The following is an 18,520-nucleotide window of genomic DNA, read 5'->3' on the forward strand; positions in this document are numbered from 1 at the left end:
ACAATTTTTCTGATTCATTTGTATGGTACAAGTAAGGGTTTAGAAGCTAAAGTAAGTTTTTCAGCAGACTTATTTCAACTACATCCCCTCATGCGAATCTCACTTGATCCAAGAAGAAATGTTTGCTTTTTAAAATGTATCTCTTATGGGGCTTCCCTGGTGGCGCAGTGGTTGAGAGTCCGCCTGCCGATGCAGGGGACACGGGTTCGTGCCCCGGTCCGGGAAGATCCCACATGCCGCGGAGCGGCTGGGCCCGTGAGCCATGGCCACTGAGCCTGCGCATCCGGAGCCTGTGCTCTGCAACGGGAGAGGCCACAACAGTGAGGGGTCCATGTACCGCAAAAAAAAATAAAAATAAAAAATATATATATATATCTATCTATATCTTATGTGGTATTAGATGGGCATAGCCCCAGCACCACCCTGTCCCTCCAATAGCAGCAGTAGCTGTGTGACATGAGGCAAGTCACACCACCTCTCTGAGCCTCAGTTGTACCTACCTGGCTCCTGAAAATGAATCAAATGAAGCAATGTCCCCAGGATGCCTGGGGTGACACCTGGGGCAGCACCTGGGCATCGGCTCTTGCAGTGGGTGATCCCAGGCTGCTGAGCTTTCTAAATTTCATTTTCCCTGTTTTTCCATCTTCCACTTCTTTGTTAGCCATTTCTCCTTGGGACTGTCAGAGCCTCCACTATTTGCAATCCCCCTGGGCCCCGATAATCAATAACACTGTGTCCAAAGCAGAGTGGAAAGGTCTGTGATTCCTCAGAAGAGGACCTATAAATAGCAGTAAGAGCTATAGTCCACTGGCGTGGCAACGTCACCTCCAGCTGCTCTCCTGGACGCTGTCCTGGCCTCTGTTCTGGGGCCCTGGCACTGCTGCCTAAGAGACTTTCAGACAAATTAAGCTGCCACGTTATAGCATAAATTTACTACTGTAGGATGAGTGCCTAAATCTAGGAAACCAAGAACCAATCTATTCAGTCATGTTATGATTTCCAACACTAAACACCATCACCATCCCTGCCCAGAGCATTAGGCCCCAGTGGAGGGCCCTTACCCAGCGGCCCTGCACAACAGCTCCTTTTTTGGCCTGCATGTTAGAATGCCCCTTAGTCCTGGTAGCTCACTCTTTGAGAATTTACAGGTGCACCCTATCATGCAATGAACAGAAAGCCATACCCTTATTTCAGGGTGGGGCTGGGGCAATGTTCCTGGCTTGGTTTCCCCTTCTGATGATGCCTGGCTCTTTTGAAGCCATTCACAAAATGGCCTGATGTCTTTGAGGAACATTATAATAAAATAACAATAACAACAATAACAAAAACAACAATAATAATTCTACCTGATCCTTTTTGTATAGCTTACAAAGCACTTGTACATTATGTCATTCAATCCCTTTACAGATGGAAAGACTGAGACCACAGAGGTAAACAAACTTGTTAACGAACAGGAGAGTCAAAATCTGAGTCCGGGTCTTCCAGTTACAAACCCAGTGCCCTTCCCACTTTGCCAAACTGCCACTTCCTTCTTTTTTTTTTTTTTTTTTTTTGCGGTACGCGGGCCTCTCACTGTCGTGGCCTCTCCCGTTGAGGAGCGCAGGATCTGGACGCGCAGGCTCAGCGGCCATGGCTCACGGGTCCAGCCGCTCCACGGCATGTGGGATCTTCCCGGACCGGGGCACGAACCCGTGTCCCCTGCATCGGCAGGCGGACTCTCAACCACTGCACCACAAGGGAAGCCCTGCCACTTCCTTCTTTTTAAGCTGAGTCCATCATCTTAAAAGTTGGCAGGCTACTTTCCTATGTGCATTTGCTACTGTTGCTGAGGGTCACACGTCCTTACATCAGTTGTATTACATACCTTTACTATGTTTTCTCAAAGTTTATTTTGTTTGACATTATGGGAAATGTGAGATTAAATAAAGTTAAACATGCTTCTTTATCACAGGACTTCTCAAAACCTGAATATGCTAATTTCAAGAGCAGCATTTCAGTAAGCTGCAGTGCTCAAATTTATTTAGACCAAATAACTTTTTAAAAAAGAACATCCCAGCGTCATACACTAAAGAAAATGTTTAGCTAGACTTGTGCATTTCACAAAAATAGTTACTTCTGCAACAAACATGCAAATGTAAACTCTGACCATAGGCCACCTGTAGTTATGTTTTTATTTTTATTGAGTTTTTAAAAGAAGTAAAGTGTTTACTGGTAGGTAATACCAAAAAAGGAAGACATACCAGTTGGGAGTAATAGGAGGAGACCGAGACGGTAGACTCTTGGTTTCTAAATGTTCCACTGATAAAGATCTCTGCATGGCCGGGTTCCAGACCATCCCTCCAATCACTTTTTTGCAATACTGGTTATTTACAGACCTGAAAAACCAGATGTAGGTTCACTTTCTACACTGACATATTCAACGAGAAAGAAGTGACAGCATAAGTGAAACATGTCTACACACACTCCCTCCCTGACGGATGACTGGTTAACACCTTGATGACCCCAGCAGAGGTTACCAGGAGTGGAGGTACACGGGTCAGAAGGGATTCCTTTCTGTCCTAGCTTTTCCTTATGTGATTTCTTCTCTTCGGGTGAAAAAATATTTTCTTGCCCTTACTATTTCAACCAACAAAACTGCTTTCAGAATATAACCAAGCCTTACCAGATAGAAGGAATTTCAGGATTAACATTGAAATACAGTTCAAGTAACTTCAAGGAATGCTCACTTTACTCACACTGGCATGAGTACAAACATTAACCATGCTTCCCAGTGTCCTTTGTCATCCTAGCTGGCAGAGACCGTCACTGTAAATCACTCAGAACTCTTTAAGAGCAGACCTGAGAAAATATGCTTAGACAGCAGAGTTTCAGGCCATGTTCTCTGAATGTGCCACCCTGAAGGTTACTTTCAAATTTTATTTATACCTAGAGAATTTAAATCTCAGCTCTCTAGACCCTTCAGAGAATGAATTATTTGAGAGGATGGAGTTTGAAGCCAGTTTTGGGGAAACTCAGTTCTGGCATTTCTAAATTTTAAACAATGTTTTAATGTCTCATTAAAACATTCCACGCAATTCCTTGTAGCCTAAAACCATCAACCCAACAAAAAAACAGGACAGAAAAACCACAAGAACATAGGTAACACGAAGCACACCCTCTAGAATATCAATGTACTAATTTTCAATGAGAAGTACGGTTGTCACCCTGATCAAAATGCTCACAGAAGCATCACCACGAGAATCTACATCAGAAACCAAATTACCGTTGATTGAGAGCACATCATCGGAATGAGGGGAGCAAGCTGGTTGATTCAAAGGTTTAATGTAGCAGCTCCCCAAAGTATGCGTCACAGGTTATTAATAGGTACTCTTTGGAAAAAGAAGTGATCCACTGTCCCATAAGCTTGGAAAATACCGAATAAGTTTCAGAGGGCCCAATATGCAAATGTATAGCGGTATCTCTAGGGGTTGGGCAAATCACGTAACCTAAGCCTCAGTTTCTCCATCTATGAAATGGAGAGAATGAGGGATGAGATTTGCCAGTATGCTGAAGCTGGTATTGGTGGTCAAGAACTGCTGACCTGTGGCCACTGAGCCACCCACCATGTCCCAAGTGACCCCTAGTGGCAGATTAAAAATGGCTGCAAGTTCTCTGACTCTTGAACCCAGGCTGGCCTGTGACTGCTTTGACCAAGAGTAGCTGTGCCAGGTATGGGCCTAGCCTTTAAAATGACCGGCCACCTCTGCCTTAGGCTCTTGCAGTCCTGAGCCTCTGTGTAAGAAATCCAACTACCCTGTGAGAGGCTCTGAGAACACACAGAGAGGGTGGGGGTCTAGATGAGTCCAGCCTTCTGATCATTCCATCAAAGGCACCCGGTGTGGGAGAGAAGTGGTCCCGGACCCTCAGCCCAGCCCGTCCACCAGCTGCATCTCACTGAGAAACCCTAGTCTACATACTGCACGGAGAGGAAGGATCATCTGGCCACGCCCTTCCCGAATGCCTGACCCACAAGATCTTGAGATATAATATAATGGTTACTGCTTTAAGCCACCAAAACAGGGGTAGTTTTTTCTGCCACAATGGAGAAACAAACAAACAAAAAATCTTCCGTGTTGTTTGCATTTTACAGATGAAGAAATTGAAGAAGCAAATTAAATTAAAACTGATGTAGATCAGATTTTAACCCAGCCTTCTGTAAGACAGTCCAAGCTTTTAGTTGCTCTCAATGCCACTTCTCAGCTCACCAAGAGGATTAAGTCCAACTAAAGTAAATGCTACATTCCAGCAAGTTATGTTTACGGCATGTTCAGAATAGAGCTACTGAATGTGTAAAAATACTGGACAGTATTAGAAGACAAAATCTTGGAAAATATATTTGCTCTTGGTTCATCAGAAGCTTAGCGCACTTAGCACCATAAATATCAATATTATCACTGATACTAACAGACATTTACTACTTATTCAATTGAGAAAGCTATCAACTGATTACCATGTAATAGGAAAGTCACTGGAATAGTCTGATACAGTCCCACATATCAGATAATGGCTCAGACAGGGGCACCAGTTTTAGTAACAGCCGTATCAGTTAAAATAAAAATCACAAAAATAACTTTTCCAACCAATTTAGAAAATAATTTGATATGGAATTTCTGCTACATCTTATATTTAGAAGGCAAGTATTTATAATACATCTTGTATTCTACATCTTAGAATAAAAACATATACAAAAATATAAACTGCATGAGAACACACTGTAATCTAAAAGTTTAAAATGTATAGATTTATTTACTAGTCATTAAGTATTTTAAATATCATTCCTACGGATAATAGCACACATGGAATTGCTGTAAGAATTAAACATGTAAAAAAAAAAGAATGAAGCGTAACGAAGTATGTGCATGGAACAAAGTAAGCACTCAGTAGTCGTCGACCGTAATTATTACTGTTACTATCTTGTGATTGCTGGATGTAGTATATGCCAAAAAGTCACCTGACTCTGGAAATCTTTATTTCTGCTCATTCGTTATTATAGAGCGTCTTATGGAATTGCTGTTCAGTGGGAGAGGCTGTCTTAATGGCACCAAGATGACCCTTAGTCACAGCCTTGTGCTTCCCTTGGCGTGACATGACGGAGCTAGCTGTTCCAATGCTGGCTGCTTGGGGGCTCTGAGTGTTACAGAGTTGAGCAGGCAGAAGCAAGTGACAGGAATAGGAGAAGTGCCTGCGTGTGTGGAAAGACACACTGCGGCCCCAGCAGACTTTCACCCATGGTTCTAGACCCACCAGCAGCTCTGGCCCCAGGGCCTGGGGCCCCTGGGCAAAGACGTCCCTCCCCCGAGGATGTTTACTCCCCAGGGGTGACCAGGACATGTTTATTTCTCAGCCTAGCGTGGAGACTGTCCCTAAAGCATATACTCACTTTTTGGGGTTCCTAGAGCCCAGAGTCCAGTACTGAGACAGAACATTCTTTTCCTGAGGTAGTAGCTTCTTTGCCTGAAAGAATGTATGGTGCTCGACACAGGATTTCCATAAGTTTTTGCAAGATCGGTAATTTAACATGTTGAAGGCCACTATGTGTTCCCTGGATTCAGTCTGGGAGGAAAAACACAGTAGAGATTTCATCTACACAGATGTAGGAGCAGGGTCTCAAGCATTCTATGCCCACATCGGTGGTTATCAAGTAAGAGACAATGCACAGCAGAAAACCGGTTTCAAAATTCCTTAGGCCACAGAAACAGGGTTCTAAGAATATTCAGCAGCAGGATTTGTTACCCATCCTTATGAACGTGGTAATAAAGACGCCCAGAGTCTACCCTTCATCATCATCCATGGTCTTTCATGAACGCTTTCATTTCACACCTGCCTACATTTCTAGGTCGGATATATTTGGAGCAACCGGATAAGGGCTGTCTGATACATTCCTTTCAAAATTTAGCTCTGGGAAAAATCTCTCCCCTGAAGAAATCATCTTTCACCTATCAAATGACAGGAATCTTATAATGCTTTGGGTTTCTCTATTTGCTTTCCACAAAGAGAGTCAGATCTAGTGCTCGCTTATAATAATCATTTTGATCATTTGCTCTACCTCCATTCTACCTGAGTTCAGGTTTTCTGTTCTCATGTTAAATGACCATCCTGTGCATTTTTACGGCACCTTGAATTTCGCATCTGGGGCTCGGGAGACCCAGATTCTAGTCCTAGTTTTCTCTGAGCTTTAGTGCTCTCAGCCCTAAGAGTTTATTGTGATGTGGAGCCATTTTAGGTACATGTTATCTTTGGAAAATTGGGAAATGACGTAGTGACAGTAAGTGAAAAATATGCAGCCTGACAAGACAGAGTGCGGTGTCGTGGGAAGAGCGGGCATCTCAGATTCATAACGACCGGTTCAAATTCCAGCTCCTCCACTTCACTAGCTGTGGGTTCTCTCACCTCTAAGTTGCTCTTCTCCATGTGGAAAACCAAACTGAGTTATCTGGAGAGCTGCAGACTCCTCCTATGAGACATATACGCAAGGCCACCGTGCATTTTAAACACATCAAGGGAAGGAACTGACCTCGCTGACTTTTATTGCTACTCTGCAGTGGGCTCGGCCAGGTGCTTTGACCAATGGCACTTCTATCTAAATCTGATGATTCCCTGAGAACTGGGCATTGTTGCATTCCTGTAACTCAGACTACAGGAGGTTAAGTAACCCGCCCAACTGGTGAGTGGAAGAGCTAGGACCTGAACCCAATGTCTCTGACTGCAAAGCAAGTGACTTCCTCAGCCAGATAAGCAGAGTGAATTACATAGAAGACTGCGGGGCCCACCGGATCCTGATGCCCACTTTCTTTCCACAGTTTGCAATGCTCTTTCTTCCCTGTTACACGTACGACAAATTCCTTCACCTGCTGAAGGACTAAGAGCTGAACTGGCTAAAAACACAAGAACCAAAGCAAGCATAGGTACAACTCACCTGTTTTTGTCGCTGATGTATAAAGAATTTTTTCCTTTTGAAAGAAATTTTTAGAATGTTCACCCTGCAAAAAAAGTAAAACACAACACAAAAGAAGCACATCAGGGAGCAGCCAGGTTGCAGCTGGCGCCTCTCGGCATGTGTTCTCTAGTCCACGATCATGATGGCTGGGGGCTCTCGGCTTCCTAGACTTTGCTTCAGCGCAGAACGGATGGTGGCCCCATCACCTCGGCCAAACACTAAGTAGTTGACTGAAGCTGAGTGGCACATCAGGGCCCCTGGTTTATGATGTAGCTCTTAAATAACAAGGACCATGGGCAATGCGCTCTCTGCTGTCAGCTGCTTTTGTGATTACTGCAGCTCTGCTAGGGCTGGTGTGTACCTGGGGAAGACAGCTGAGGGCAGTGTGGAGCAGCAGGAGGAGGACACACGGACCTGCGTCCGTGTCCCAGCTGCTTCGCAAACTTAACAGCCACTTAATAGCCGTGTGTCAAGTAGCCTCTCTATTGTTTGCATAGTAACACAATTATAGTCACCATTAACAGCATTTTTTATACTTAAAGCTTTACAAGCAGCCCCTCTACTAAGCCTTGCAATACTCCTGAAAAGTACGTATCATTATACCCAGCTTTCAGATGAGGAAACTGAGGCTGGGAGACAGCACTTAAGTGCTCAAGATCATTCAAGCCAGGAATGCTTGCAGCCAGGATCTGAGCTTGTGCTCGTAAGTCCTCCACCATGGAGCCCTTCTGAACAGTGGGGACAGCACTGCCTTTCTCAGATTTGTCAGGATTCAAGTCTGCTGGATCCCCCGAGTTTTTAGACCAGAACTGGGCACTTGATAAAACTTCAATTAGTAACTAAGGAACTGCCCTGAAAATACAGCTCCTGCCCAGAGGAAGTTCTCTGAATCCTGGCTAATGTGCCACCCAGGAAGGATTCCTTAACTCCAAAACCTGCCTTGTGTTCTTTTATCCAGGTTTCACACGGTATCCCAAACCATAGGGTGACTGGGGAAGAAGGGGATGCGATAAAAACCAAACTAATTTTCCCAAGTACTGAATCTGGATTAATTGTACAGGTCAGAGGTAAAAACTTGGGAGAAAGTCTCTGTCCCTTCTTTAGAAAGAAAAGTTTAAAATTAGAGGTACCATTACTTTTGTTCAGCATATTTTTAAAGCACGGTTCAGAAAATAATTAGAACCGGTTTGCACTTACCAAGGATAGAAACTTGTGCAAATATATTTTCGGTACACAGCAATGCCCACAGAAGCAATTCCAATCATTAGATCTAAACTGTGCAGATCCTGTAAAAAGGAAGATCTCAGATTCACAGCGTGTTACTGTCATGCTTATGCCCTCCGGTAACTTAAGCACCCACGCTTTTATAAATAGCACTACATGTAAGCTCCAAAAGGAAAATGACAGAAAACAGGTAAAAATCTCCTCTTAACAGATACTTAAGATCCAAGTACTTAGCACCAAATTCTTCTAAGGTGAAAATACATTGCCTGACAGCAACACCTGGGTTCTGCCAGTTTACAAAGTTACCACCAGGCAAGCTCACTCATTCCACAGAATCATAGAAATGAACATTTGCCTCTACATCTTCAACAATTAGTATCAGACACCATATTGAAATCAGAAAAGCCTCGTCCCCCGCACAGCTTTAAACAAATCTCAACTCCCATCACTGAAAAGGCTTTAGCTATTAATATGGAGTGTAGAACTGCTGATTCTAAACCCAATGAAAAATAAAATATGGCTTATAAGTCCAATATAGTCAACATTTATTAAGAGCCCATGTGCTAGGCATTGCCATAGATAATGAAGGTAATAAAAGGAAGATACAGCGACTACAAGATGTAGGCCATTAAATCCATTTGAGAATGAAAATTTTAAAATAAACAGTGCCTTCCCTTGAGTCATCTACATCCCTACTTACCCAATCAGATACTCGTAATTTTAAAGAAGGGGCAGAGTTACCACTGGATGTGAACCTTAGGTTTGCCGCTTACTAGCTGTGTTGGTTTGGGCTACTGGCCTCAGTTTTTCCTTTTGTACAATAAGGACTGTCGAGCCCACCTCAAAGAGTCTTATCAAGCTGAACTTAGAGAATATAAGAACGTATTGGCATGCGGTAGGTATAAAAAACGTTCATCCCCTTCACCTCTCAAGAGATAGTGGGACAAATCATTTATGAACAGTGATGTGAACACGGGGAGTGGGAGAAACTGGCCAAAGCAAACACTGCTTCTCCCGTTGTGGAAAGTCCAGAGAGTAATCACTATTGGGCACCCAAATGAAATCACATGCTTAAAGCAAAACCAAATTGGCAAGTTGAAAACCAGGGTTGCATTAAACGTGATACTCGGGATCAGAATATAGGGAAATATTAAGCAAGTGGGACAGAAAATTAGCAAACAAAATAAAACTCAAGTGCAGAATGAGGAAATAAATGAATGCTTTGTGTGGGCCAGTGACGTGGGTCTCAAATCTCCTGGTTCTGTGGCCATCACGGTAGCATGGACAGTCACTGTTCGCTCAATTGCCGTGCCCATCTCCAAACCTCCCAGCTTGCGGAGCAGGACTGTATGATTAGCTGAGGAACAGCTTTGCTCAACAGTTCATTGGCTGATGAACAACGAGCAGAAGTGATGAGTCCCCTCCGGGCCGAATCATTTAAGAGCTGGTGTGCAGCCCTCCGACTTCCTCTTCCCTTGGGACAAGCATGAGGCCACATGTGAAGATGGTGAAGCCACCAGACAGAAGCAGCCTAGGCTGCTGAATCACTGCACGGAGGAGCGCTGCCCTGGAGAGCCACCGGGACCCATACAGCCTTTGAACTACTGAGAAATAAGCTCTGTGATATCAAGTTACTGATTTTCAGGGGGTTTTGGTTGATGCAGCACAGCCAAGGGTAACCCAACTCCCTCTGATACCACGGGGGTGTCAGGCAGACAGGTAATCAACTGGCATCAGGACCTTCATGAGACCCTGGGGGTGGGGGGAGCACAGATCAACTCAGGCAGATGTAAAGCCCACTTCACCATTGAAGAAAGGGCTCCACAACGTTCTACCAGACAAAACAGTATTTGCAAGTGGAATAAAAATTAAGTCAAGTCCCAAAGATGATGTTTTGTAAGATCCGTGTCTTTTTCCTACTTTATTACCTATGTTATATCCTGTACACTGCACAGTTAGGGGATTGAAGTAAGAGAAAAGAAATGAAAGTGTTTCTACGAATTGCAAAAATATTATTTAAATGTAAACTTTGGTAATTTTCTCAACTTCCCTGAGCCTCAGTTTTCTCACCTGTAAAATGGGGGTGATTAGAACACATTTCCCAAGGCTGCTACAATCTTTAAATGAGACCTTATGGTCACATATGAAAGCATCTGGAACAATGGCTAGTATGGACTAGGTGTTCAACCAATATTTGCTTCCTCTGGATATGATGTGGCCCAATTACAGGTAGAAAATGTAAAGGTCAGATGTCAATTAGACGGTGCTGGGGTCACACACTGAAGCCATTACTTATGTACTACCTGACCTGTGATAAGTCCCTGAGTATCAGTTTCTCCATCTGTAAAATGGAGGAAACGACAACACTTACCCCATGGCATTGCAGTGGGAAGTAAATAGGGACTGTGTCTGGCAGTTAGAAACGGCTCAACAGATGATAGATACTCCTCAGTTTTGTTTAAAAAGTCACAACCAATTCAAAATACTTGATTTTCATAAACATGCCATCATAATAGAAAACTAGCATATTTGAGTACATAATTAGCTCTAATTTGAGCAGCACTGAGATTAAATAGTAGAAACCCTGGCTCATTGAAGAGCCCCTTGGAAAACGGAACTCTATACATTTTTCACCTCTTTAACCATGAGATGGTCTTACAAAAATTCCTTGTTTCTAACCCCTGTGACCCCCCCCAAAGTAAAAAGCCTTCAAGTATGACAGCAAACACGAAAAAATCCAAGTGGATAAATAACCAGCAAAACTCAATATTACTTTATAAACCTTTCAGGTATCTTTAAGAAAAAAAAAAAAAGGTCTTTTTATTATACTGGAAAAGAGATAGTTTCAAAGAAGCTTTCAGATGTTCAGAAATTAAAATAAAAATAACTTTTGAACTACACCATGCTGAGGGTACCTACCCTACCACTGTGCAGCTCCACTCCATAGAAGTCGAGGGTCCGTGCTATGTTGATAAAGCAAGATTCTGCTTCCGACTGTTTCAGCCCACTGCAAAGGCACACAGAAGATGCAGAGTTCACCCAGTAAACAGAATCTTAACTCCAATTTTTAAAATTAATAAAAAGCTAAAAATATTGATACCATTACTATGAGGTTATTAAATGCCTTATGTTTTTCATCTTAAACAATCAAAACCCAAATGCTAGTAAACCACGTTTTTCTTCTTGTCCACTGAATATGACTTCATCTAGCCCTCTTGTTCCTCTATTAAAAACTACCTCACATTTAGTAGGTTCTCAATATTCAGAGATAAAGACTGTCACCTTCTGGAATTCCCACCCTACCTTTTCCAAGTCCCTAAAGTAGTACGTGCTCTTTAGGTCTTTCTGCCTTTATCTATCCTTTTAGCAGCAGCCTCAAACTTCCAAACGTCACTGTACTATTTTAGGATGCTGGCTCCTGCCTGGACAGCAATTCTGGGAGAGGATTGGCAGTGCCTTTTTGAAGGGACACTGGTTGCTTAGGCCTTTGTTTCTATGGCCTTCCTGAGAATGTAAGGTCCCTTGAGACCTGGCCTTCTCGGTCAGGGTGGCCCTTATTTGACCTGGACTGAACGGAGCCACTGCAGCTTTAAGTGAAAGGAGGCAAGGGAAGAGGAGGCCAGAATTGGGCGAATCTGCTGGAGTGGAGGCTTGGCCCGAGGCAGCTGCGGAAGGGTGGTGCTCCCTTCTGGAAGGAAGGTGGTTTTCCCAACTGAACCCAGAGAGGACGGGGATTCACCCAGCCTGTCAGCACCTATGTCTGTCTGCCTGTCTATTCAAAACCACCTGAAGGAACGGCTCGTTTCATTAAATATGGGAACCTGTTAAAAGGTTTGCCTGGTAGGGTCAATCTGTGGGGCAGTCAGATTTAAAATGGGCATTTCCTCCAGGAACTAACGGATTTCAATGACATCCTGAAAAAGAACACAGCAAATTATCCTGAACTCTCACAGGATTTCACACTTTACAGAAATGCTAGTAATGCCAGATATATTTGCCATCATAAGAGCTCAAAGGTTCACAAACCCCCGACATCTTGAAAGAGGATTCATAAGCAAAAGCAAGAGAAGACAACATCAAACCCAAAAGGGGACACGAGGTCTGACAGTGCCCGACCTGAGTTCCCAAAGTAGGTCACCCGCCCCTCCTCTCACCTGTGCTGCTCATGGAGCGCCTCCACCTTCGCTAAAAAGTCCTCATTCTGATCCGGTATGAACTGACTATCAGAAAGATAGCCCGGAGGATGAATGGAAGAATCATGGTCTCCAAAATGAGCTATCAAGACAGAATGAGGGGAAAGCACCTTTTCAATGTGGTCTGTATTTACAAGCATCTGTAGCATCAACAGAGAAGATTTCTAAATCAAATGACTCCTTCTCTGTCTCAAGGGCAGGGGCTGGGGAAATCTTTGGTCATGCTTTATAGTCAGTCTCAGAAGGGAAGGAGAGGAGTGAGGTAGTTGCTTAGGTGAATTTCATCCCAAAGTTGAGAAGTCAGATGCAAGGGTATCTTTCTTTACATCTACTCAGCCTGGGGCTCACCCTCCTCAACTGCCACCACACACGAGGGCTGCTCTTTGAGATCTGCGCTGTAATGAAGGGATCTGTGTCCTCCTTACACTGTTCCTTGAGGGCTGGGAGTGGGTCAGACTCATCTTTCGGGCCTTGTGCCCAGGCATGGCACACAGTAGCTGCTCGGGTGTTTGGAACTCACCTGCAGAGAAGCTACTGCAAAGTTCAGTTTTGGAAGCGGAAAAGGGCAGAAAGCCAAGTGACCTACACATACAGACTTGGTCATGGGTGGACCACAGGCCACGAAGGCCAGCCAAATGTGGCTAAGCTGTGAACAGGAGTGTCGAGGCCGTATGAGGTAAGCACAAGTGTGGCTTACAGGTGAGCTTGTGCATGGTGAAGTGTACGACAATGCATTTACAGGAAGTAATTTAGATGCCCCGACGCTGGGTCCCCGATGAAAAAAGCCCGAGAAAGCCTTAGAATCACCTCATCCAAACTCTGCATGCTGAAGGAGAACGTGAGGTCCAGAGATGAGAAGGGACCTACCCCTATTACAGAGCTATTTTTCAGCAGTCAAGACCAGAACCTGGCTAGCGCTCCCACCATTCTGCCAGCCTGCCTGCCACGCCTGCGGGCTACTGCTGGCCATTTGCGGATGACAGTGGTCATGTCCCCAGACGACAACCAAATGCTGCAAATGACCTTCTTGAGCCTGAAGGCAGAGTCCTGTTAAATTTTACACTGTTGGTTGCATCAGCTCATGGAGATCTTCTTGGACCTTGACTTGGTCATCCATCATATTAACGAACAGTCCTAACCCCTGTGCCTTTCTGCAAACATGAACAGCAAGGTTCTCTTTTTAGTCAAGTCACTGACAAATGTCTGAACTTAACACAAGACCACCAAGCGAACCTCCCTGTAGTGTGGTTGTCCCTGGAAATCTGAAGTCGGCTACTCTGCAATGAGCTGTGTTAACCACTAGGGGGAAACAAAGTTAAATAGTCTTTGGAAACCATCTGCAAAGCACAGGGTGGTTCCCATGTTGTATTGAATGACCAATGACATCATCCCACTAGATGCTCTTGATAACCTAGCGACAGGCCTTACTTTTATCCCCATTAAACAGATAAGGAAATGGAGACTCAAGGAAGGAACCTGCCCACTGCTGCTCAGGCTGGTAACTTGGAGCCTAGACCCTGATCACAGTTCATCTTCTTTATCTACTTACCATACAACACGCCCTGAACTCCAGAGTAACACGCTTTTCTGTTTGTGGGGAAGCAACACATCAGAAAGCTAATTATAGCAGAAAGAAAAGGAAATAAACACTTATGTGCGAAATACCTTGTCTTTTAAGTCCCATACATTCTTCTGGCTAATATTTTATATCTTGCAGGACAGAGTGTATGTCTCAGGTACTCAAATGTATGGCATATCAAGCTGTCCTGTTGGGAAAGCCCTTATTTGCTATTCATCTAACTCCAACTTGATCTTGGAGGCTCTTCTTAAGGGGTCATCGCTAGGAAGCTTTTCTACACTACCTCCCCCTGCACCCTCCTTCCCCCTCCAAGGAGAACAAAGTGCATCCTCTGTGCTCATCCTCACTGCCAGCATCAGTTGGTCCATATCTGCCTGCCCACCAGGCTGCAGACCCTTTGCAGAGAGCAGCTGTGCTCTATCTGTGCAACCTGAGGCTACTGCAGAATCCACAAGTGGCAGACGCTCAGAGGCCATTATAGAACAAATATGTATTTTCAAAAACTTCATTCCTGGGGACTTCCCTGGTGGCGCAGTGATTAAGAATCTGCCTGCAAATGCAGGGGACACGGGTTCGATCCCTGGTCTGGGAAGATCCCATATGCTGCGGAGCAACTAAGTCCGTGCGCCACAACTACTGAGCCTGCGCCACAACTACTGAAGCCCACACGCCTAGGGGCTAGCCCGTGCTCCGCAACAAAGAGAAGCCACCTCGATAAAAAGCCCGCGCACCTCAACGAAGAGTAGCCCCCACTCGCCACAACTGGAGAAAGCCCGCGTGCAGCAACAAAAGACCCAACGCAGCCAAAAAAAATAAAAACAACTTCACTCTTGGGACTTCCCTGATGGCACAGTGGTTAAGAGTCCGCCTGCCAATGCAGGGGACACGGGTTTGATTCCTGGTCTGGGAAGATCCCACATGCCGCGGAGCAACTAAGTCCGCGCACCACAACTACTGAAGCCCGCGTGCCTCGAGCCCGTGCTCCACAACAAAGAGAAGCCACCGCAATGAGAAGCCCGCGCACCGCAACGAAGAGTAGCCCCCGCTCGCCGCAACTAAAGAAAGCCCACACGCAGCAATGAAGACTCAACACAGCCAAAGATAACTAATAAATAAATAAATTTATTTAAAAAAAACCCTTCATTCTTTGACCCTCATAGACCCTTGACAGGTCACCAGCAATCTTCCACCATCAAGTGCTTTCAGGTTCTTTACCCACAGATCACTTTACTTTTTATCTGGTAAGAAAATGTGCTTTGTTTTGGCTTCACTGGCTACTGGTAGGCTTGTCTTCATATCAGATGTCCCTCTGGGACAATGTGGCAAACCGTATCAGATAAAATTTAGGCTTACTCTTATTTTTCTTTTTTTTTTTTTTACTTTTTGGCCACGCCCTGGGGCATGTGGGCTCTTAGTTCCCTGACCATGGATCAAACCACCGCCCCCTGCATTGGAAGCACGGCGTCTTAACCACTGGACCGCCAGGGAAGTCCCTAGGCTTAATCTTTGATCCAGCTATTTCACATCCAAGAATTAATCTTGTAGAAATATATGCACAGAAGTATGGAAAAGTGTGTGTAGGTATATGTTTGAGGGTGGAGGAATAAGAAACTTCTACTTAAAACTGCTCGCCTGACAACCTATGATATTATTATCATGATAGTCACGCTAATGTTTCTACTGCAGCTAGTCTGGACTTTTTAGGTGCTCATAACTTCCTTTAGCCCCCATTCTATCAGTCCTTTGCAGAGGGAAACCTGACTATTGAAGCTTAGGAATTTTATTTGGTACTCTAAATAGTTTGTTTACAACAGGCCGTTCTTTAGACAGCTTTCTTCTGGGCACAAAATATAGTATGAGTTAAACAACACTTGCCACGAGCCAGGCATATTCTAAGAGCTTTAAGTATATTTCATCTTCACTCAAACCTATGATTAGATATTATCATCACCTCCACTTGACCGATGAAGCTGAGGCCTGAAGAGGCTCAAGGTGAGGTAGGTATAGTGGAAGAGACAAGACCCAGGTACTATGGCTTCAGCCTGTGCTCTCACTGACTCAGTTAACAGCGATGGTCCACTAAAGAGTTTCTACTGATCACCTTCAGAGGTGATACTTGAACCAAGCAGTCATATTCCAAGTTGTCATAATCGCCATCATCACCTCCATCTTACATGTGAAAAAACTGAGATTCAGAGAGGTAACACCATGTTAGAAGCAGATGGAGAGCCAGATTTAAATGGAGTTTGCATCCAAAGCTATGTCCTTTCTAGTGTTCCTGGCCTTCAAACCTGAAGCTTTAGATGTGAGCACCAAACTTGCTCTGAGATGTAGGAAAACTCACTCTCCTCAGCTGATCAGCCTGGCAGAGATGGAGTCCACTGGGTCTAGTGACTACTAAGAATACAGTTGACTGGTGACCGTGCCATTTCCTATATGGATGCGACATGGCCGGGTCTGTTCCAGATGTATTATAGGAAGAGGGGAACTTTCAGATCCACCCAAGCTTGTCACTGTGCCATCTCTTCTGAGTCTCCCATTGGGGAGAAGGAGATGTAGGTTATATGGGGAGATGAACACTGGGTCTTGTCTTACTAGTGAGCAGGGCCACTGCTAAAGGTCTCTCTTCTACTTCCTGGTATCATGCAGCCACCTTGCCCTTCACCTCTCCCATGTCTGTTCTTTGCTCCTGGGGAACAGGCAGGCTTAAGGCCACATCAGGAATCCCTGTCAGCATTCTCTTGCTATTTTGCCTCTTCTGAGACCAAAGCAGAGGGAGGAGTTCAGCTAGTGCCTGCCAAGACCAGTCCATCCAGCTCTCTTAACTCCCCACCATGCAGTCGGCCAAGAGGGGAACGAGCCCAGGTGGCGTGGGGCTCACAGGAAGTCTCGAGCAGCTCTGCACGAGTTCTAGTTGGTTACTGCGCTGGCCTCACACAGCTAGTTAACTATAAAGTGGTATTTTACCTTCCATCTGGCTATGCACCCTGTCCTCGTACACATCCGGCATCTACCACGGGGCCTCACGTGGAACATATTCTAATAATATTTTGGTGACTGAAGAAGTGGATTCTTACTTCAGCATAAACAGGCCTTGATGGAAAATTCCATCTGGACTTTCCATCCCACATGGCAGCCACTAGCCACACAGACCTATTGAGCACTTGAAATGTGGCTAGTCCAAGTTGAGATGTGCTGGAAGTGTAAAATCTGGACTGGTTTTCAAAGACTTAGTATGAAAAAAATGTAAAATATCAAAATTTTTACATACTAAAATAATATTTTAGATATATTAATACAATGTATTTCATTTTACTTTAACATGGCTACCAGAAAGCTTAAAGTTACACATGAAGCTCCCATTGTATTTCTATTGGGCACTGCTGCTCCAGGCCAATATATAAGCCATCGCTCTACTGAAACTAAAAATAAACTTCTAGGATCCCAGCAGTGTTTCAGAGGAGCACCAAGCAAGTAGCAGGAGTGACCTCCAGCAAACTCCTGAACCTGTCCGGGTCTTAGTTTCCACATCTGTAAGTAGTGACTGGTAGAAGTATCTGCCCCACCGGGATTTTGTTATAGAGTCAAATCCAATTGTGAGCGGAGGCTCTGGAAAATGTAACGTGCGATAGGTATCTTCTGTTTTCTGGGCTCCTCTGGGAGGAAACCCCACTTTCCCTAATCCAACATCCCTGAGCTGGAGGAGAGCCTAAGTCAGGTTGAAAGTGGAAATATCTGGACAGCCAGAGATATGCTACCCAACAGGATTCCTGGGGAAGGGACTCGGTCAAACAGGATAGGCCAGTGAGTTTCTCAATATACCAGTCAGAACAAGCTGTCCATCTGCGAAATGCTCCTTTGTGACTTACACTGTACTGCATAGGACGCTAGAACCACCGCGGAGTTAAGAGGGCAGGTTAACCTGTCAGAAGAAAAACATATTAGGAAAGTCACCAGAACCCACAACAGCCCAAAACACTTATTGATTATGGGTAATACATGTCTTTTTCTTGGATTAACCATTAAAAAAAATCGTGAATAATAACAAAGAATTTTAGGATACTCAATCTCAAAAAGATAGAAGTAACACACTAAAGAGTCTTTGAAATTAAAAGAGAATTTTTCCATGTTTAAAATAATATATATTAATACAAATACCATGAGGCTAAAGGTTTAATGTTGGCCAGGGTTTGGCTGGTCAAGAAAGGTCAGGCTCATATCACTAAGAGAAAAAGTGAGAAAAGTGTACTCTTAGATCAATGGGCAGCCAGCCTTTGTCTCTTTCTGGTAAAGACGTGAGACTTCTCATAGGGCTAACTGAATTCCTGAGTTCTGCTGACTCTGATTCTTGATTACCTGCTTTCTAGAAGGATGACATCCTCTTAGAAGGGAAAAACAGAAAAGTATTCTGAATTTTAAAACTCCTGTGAGCTTTGAATTACTTAATTAGTTACAATAACTTAAGATTCCTAAATCTATTCACCTTCCTGAAACTTCCCATCTAGAGGGAATGGTCTGCTACCCCTCAGTTTTCCTGCCATCCACTAG

At 44.3% G+C, this 18,520-nt stretch overlaps 1 protein-coding gene across 5 annotated transcripts in view; it reads right to left on the reverse strand.

The window, feature by feature from the left end:
- The window catches only part of PTPN3 (protein tyrosine phosphatase non-receptor type 3), a 110,094-nt gene that overhangs the window by 42,253 nt on the left and 49,321 nt on the right, over nucleotides 1–18,520 (reverse strand). For all 5 annotated transcript variants that reach the window (XM_029202847.1, XM_029202849.1, XM_029202848.1 and 2 more), the window contains 7 exons: nucleotides 17,842–17,894; nucleotides 12,355–12,475; nucleotides 11,120–11,207; nucleotides 8,174–8,262; nucleotides 6,956–7,019; nucleotides 5,420–5,592; nucleotides 2,241–2,375 (listed from right to left, as the gene is read on the reverse strand). In XM_029202847.1, coding sequence (XP_029058680.1) covers nucleotides 2,241–2,375; nucleotides 5,420–5,592; nucleotides 6,956–7,019; nucleotides 8,174–8,262; nucleotides 11,120–11,207; nucleotides 12,355–12,475; nucleotides 17,842–17,894 — 723 coding nt within the window. The remainder of the gene's footprint in view (nucleotides 1–2,240; nucleotides 2,376–5,419; nucleotides 5,593–6,955; nucleotides 7,020–8,173; nucleotides 8,263–11,119; nucleotides 11,208–12,354; nucleotides 12,476–17,841; nucleotides 17,895–18,520) is intronic.

The sequence above is a fragment of the Monodon monoceros genome, unplaced genomic scaffold (genome assembly GCF_005190385.1).
Source record: "Monodon monoceros isolate NGI ecotype Baffin Bay Population unplaced genomic scaffold, NGI_Narwhal_1 Super_Scaffold_5, whole genome shotgun sequence".
NCBI lineage: Eukaryota > Metazoa > Chordata > Mammalia > Artiodactyla > Monodontidae > Monodon > Monodon monoceros.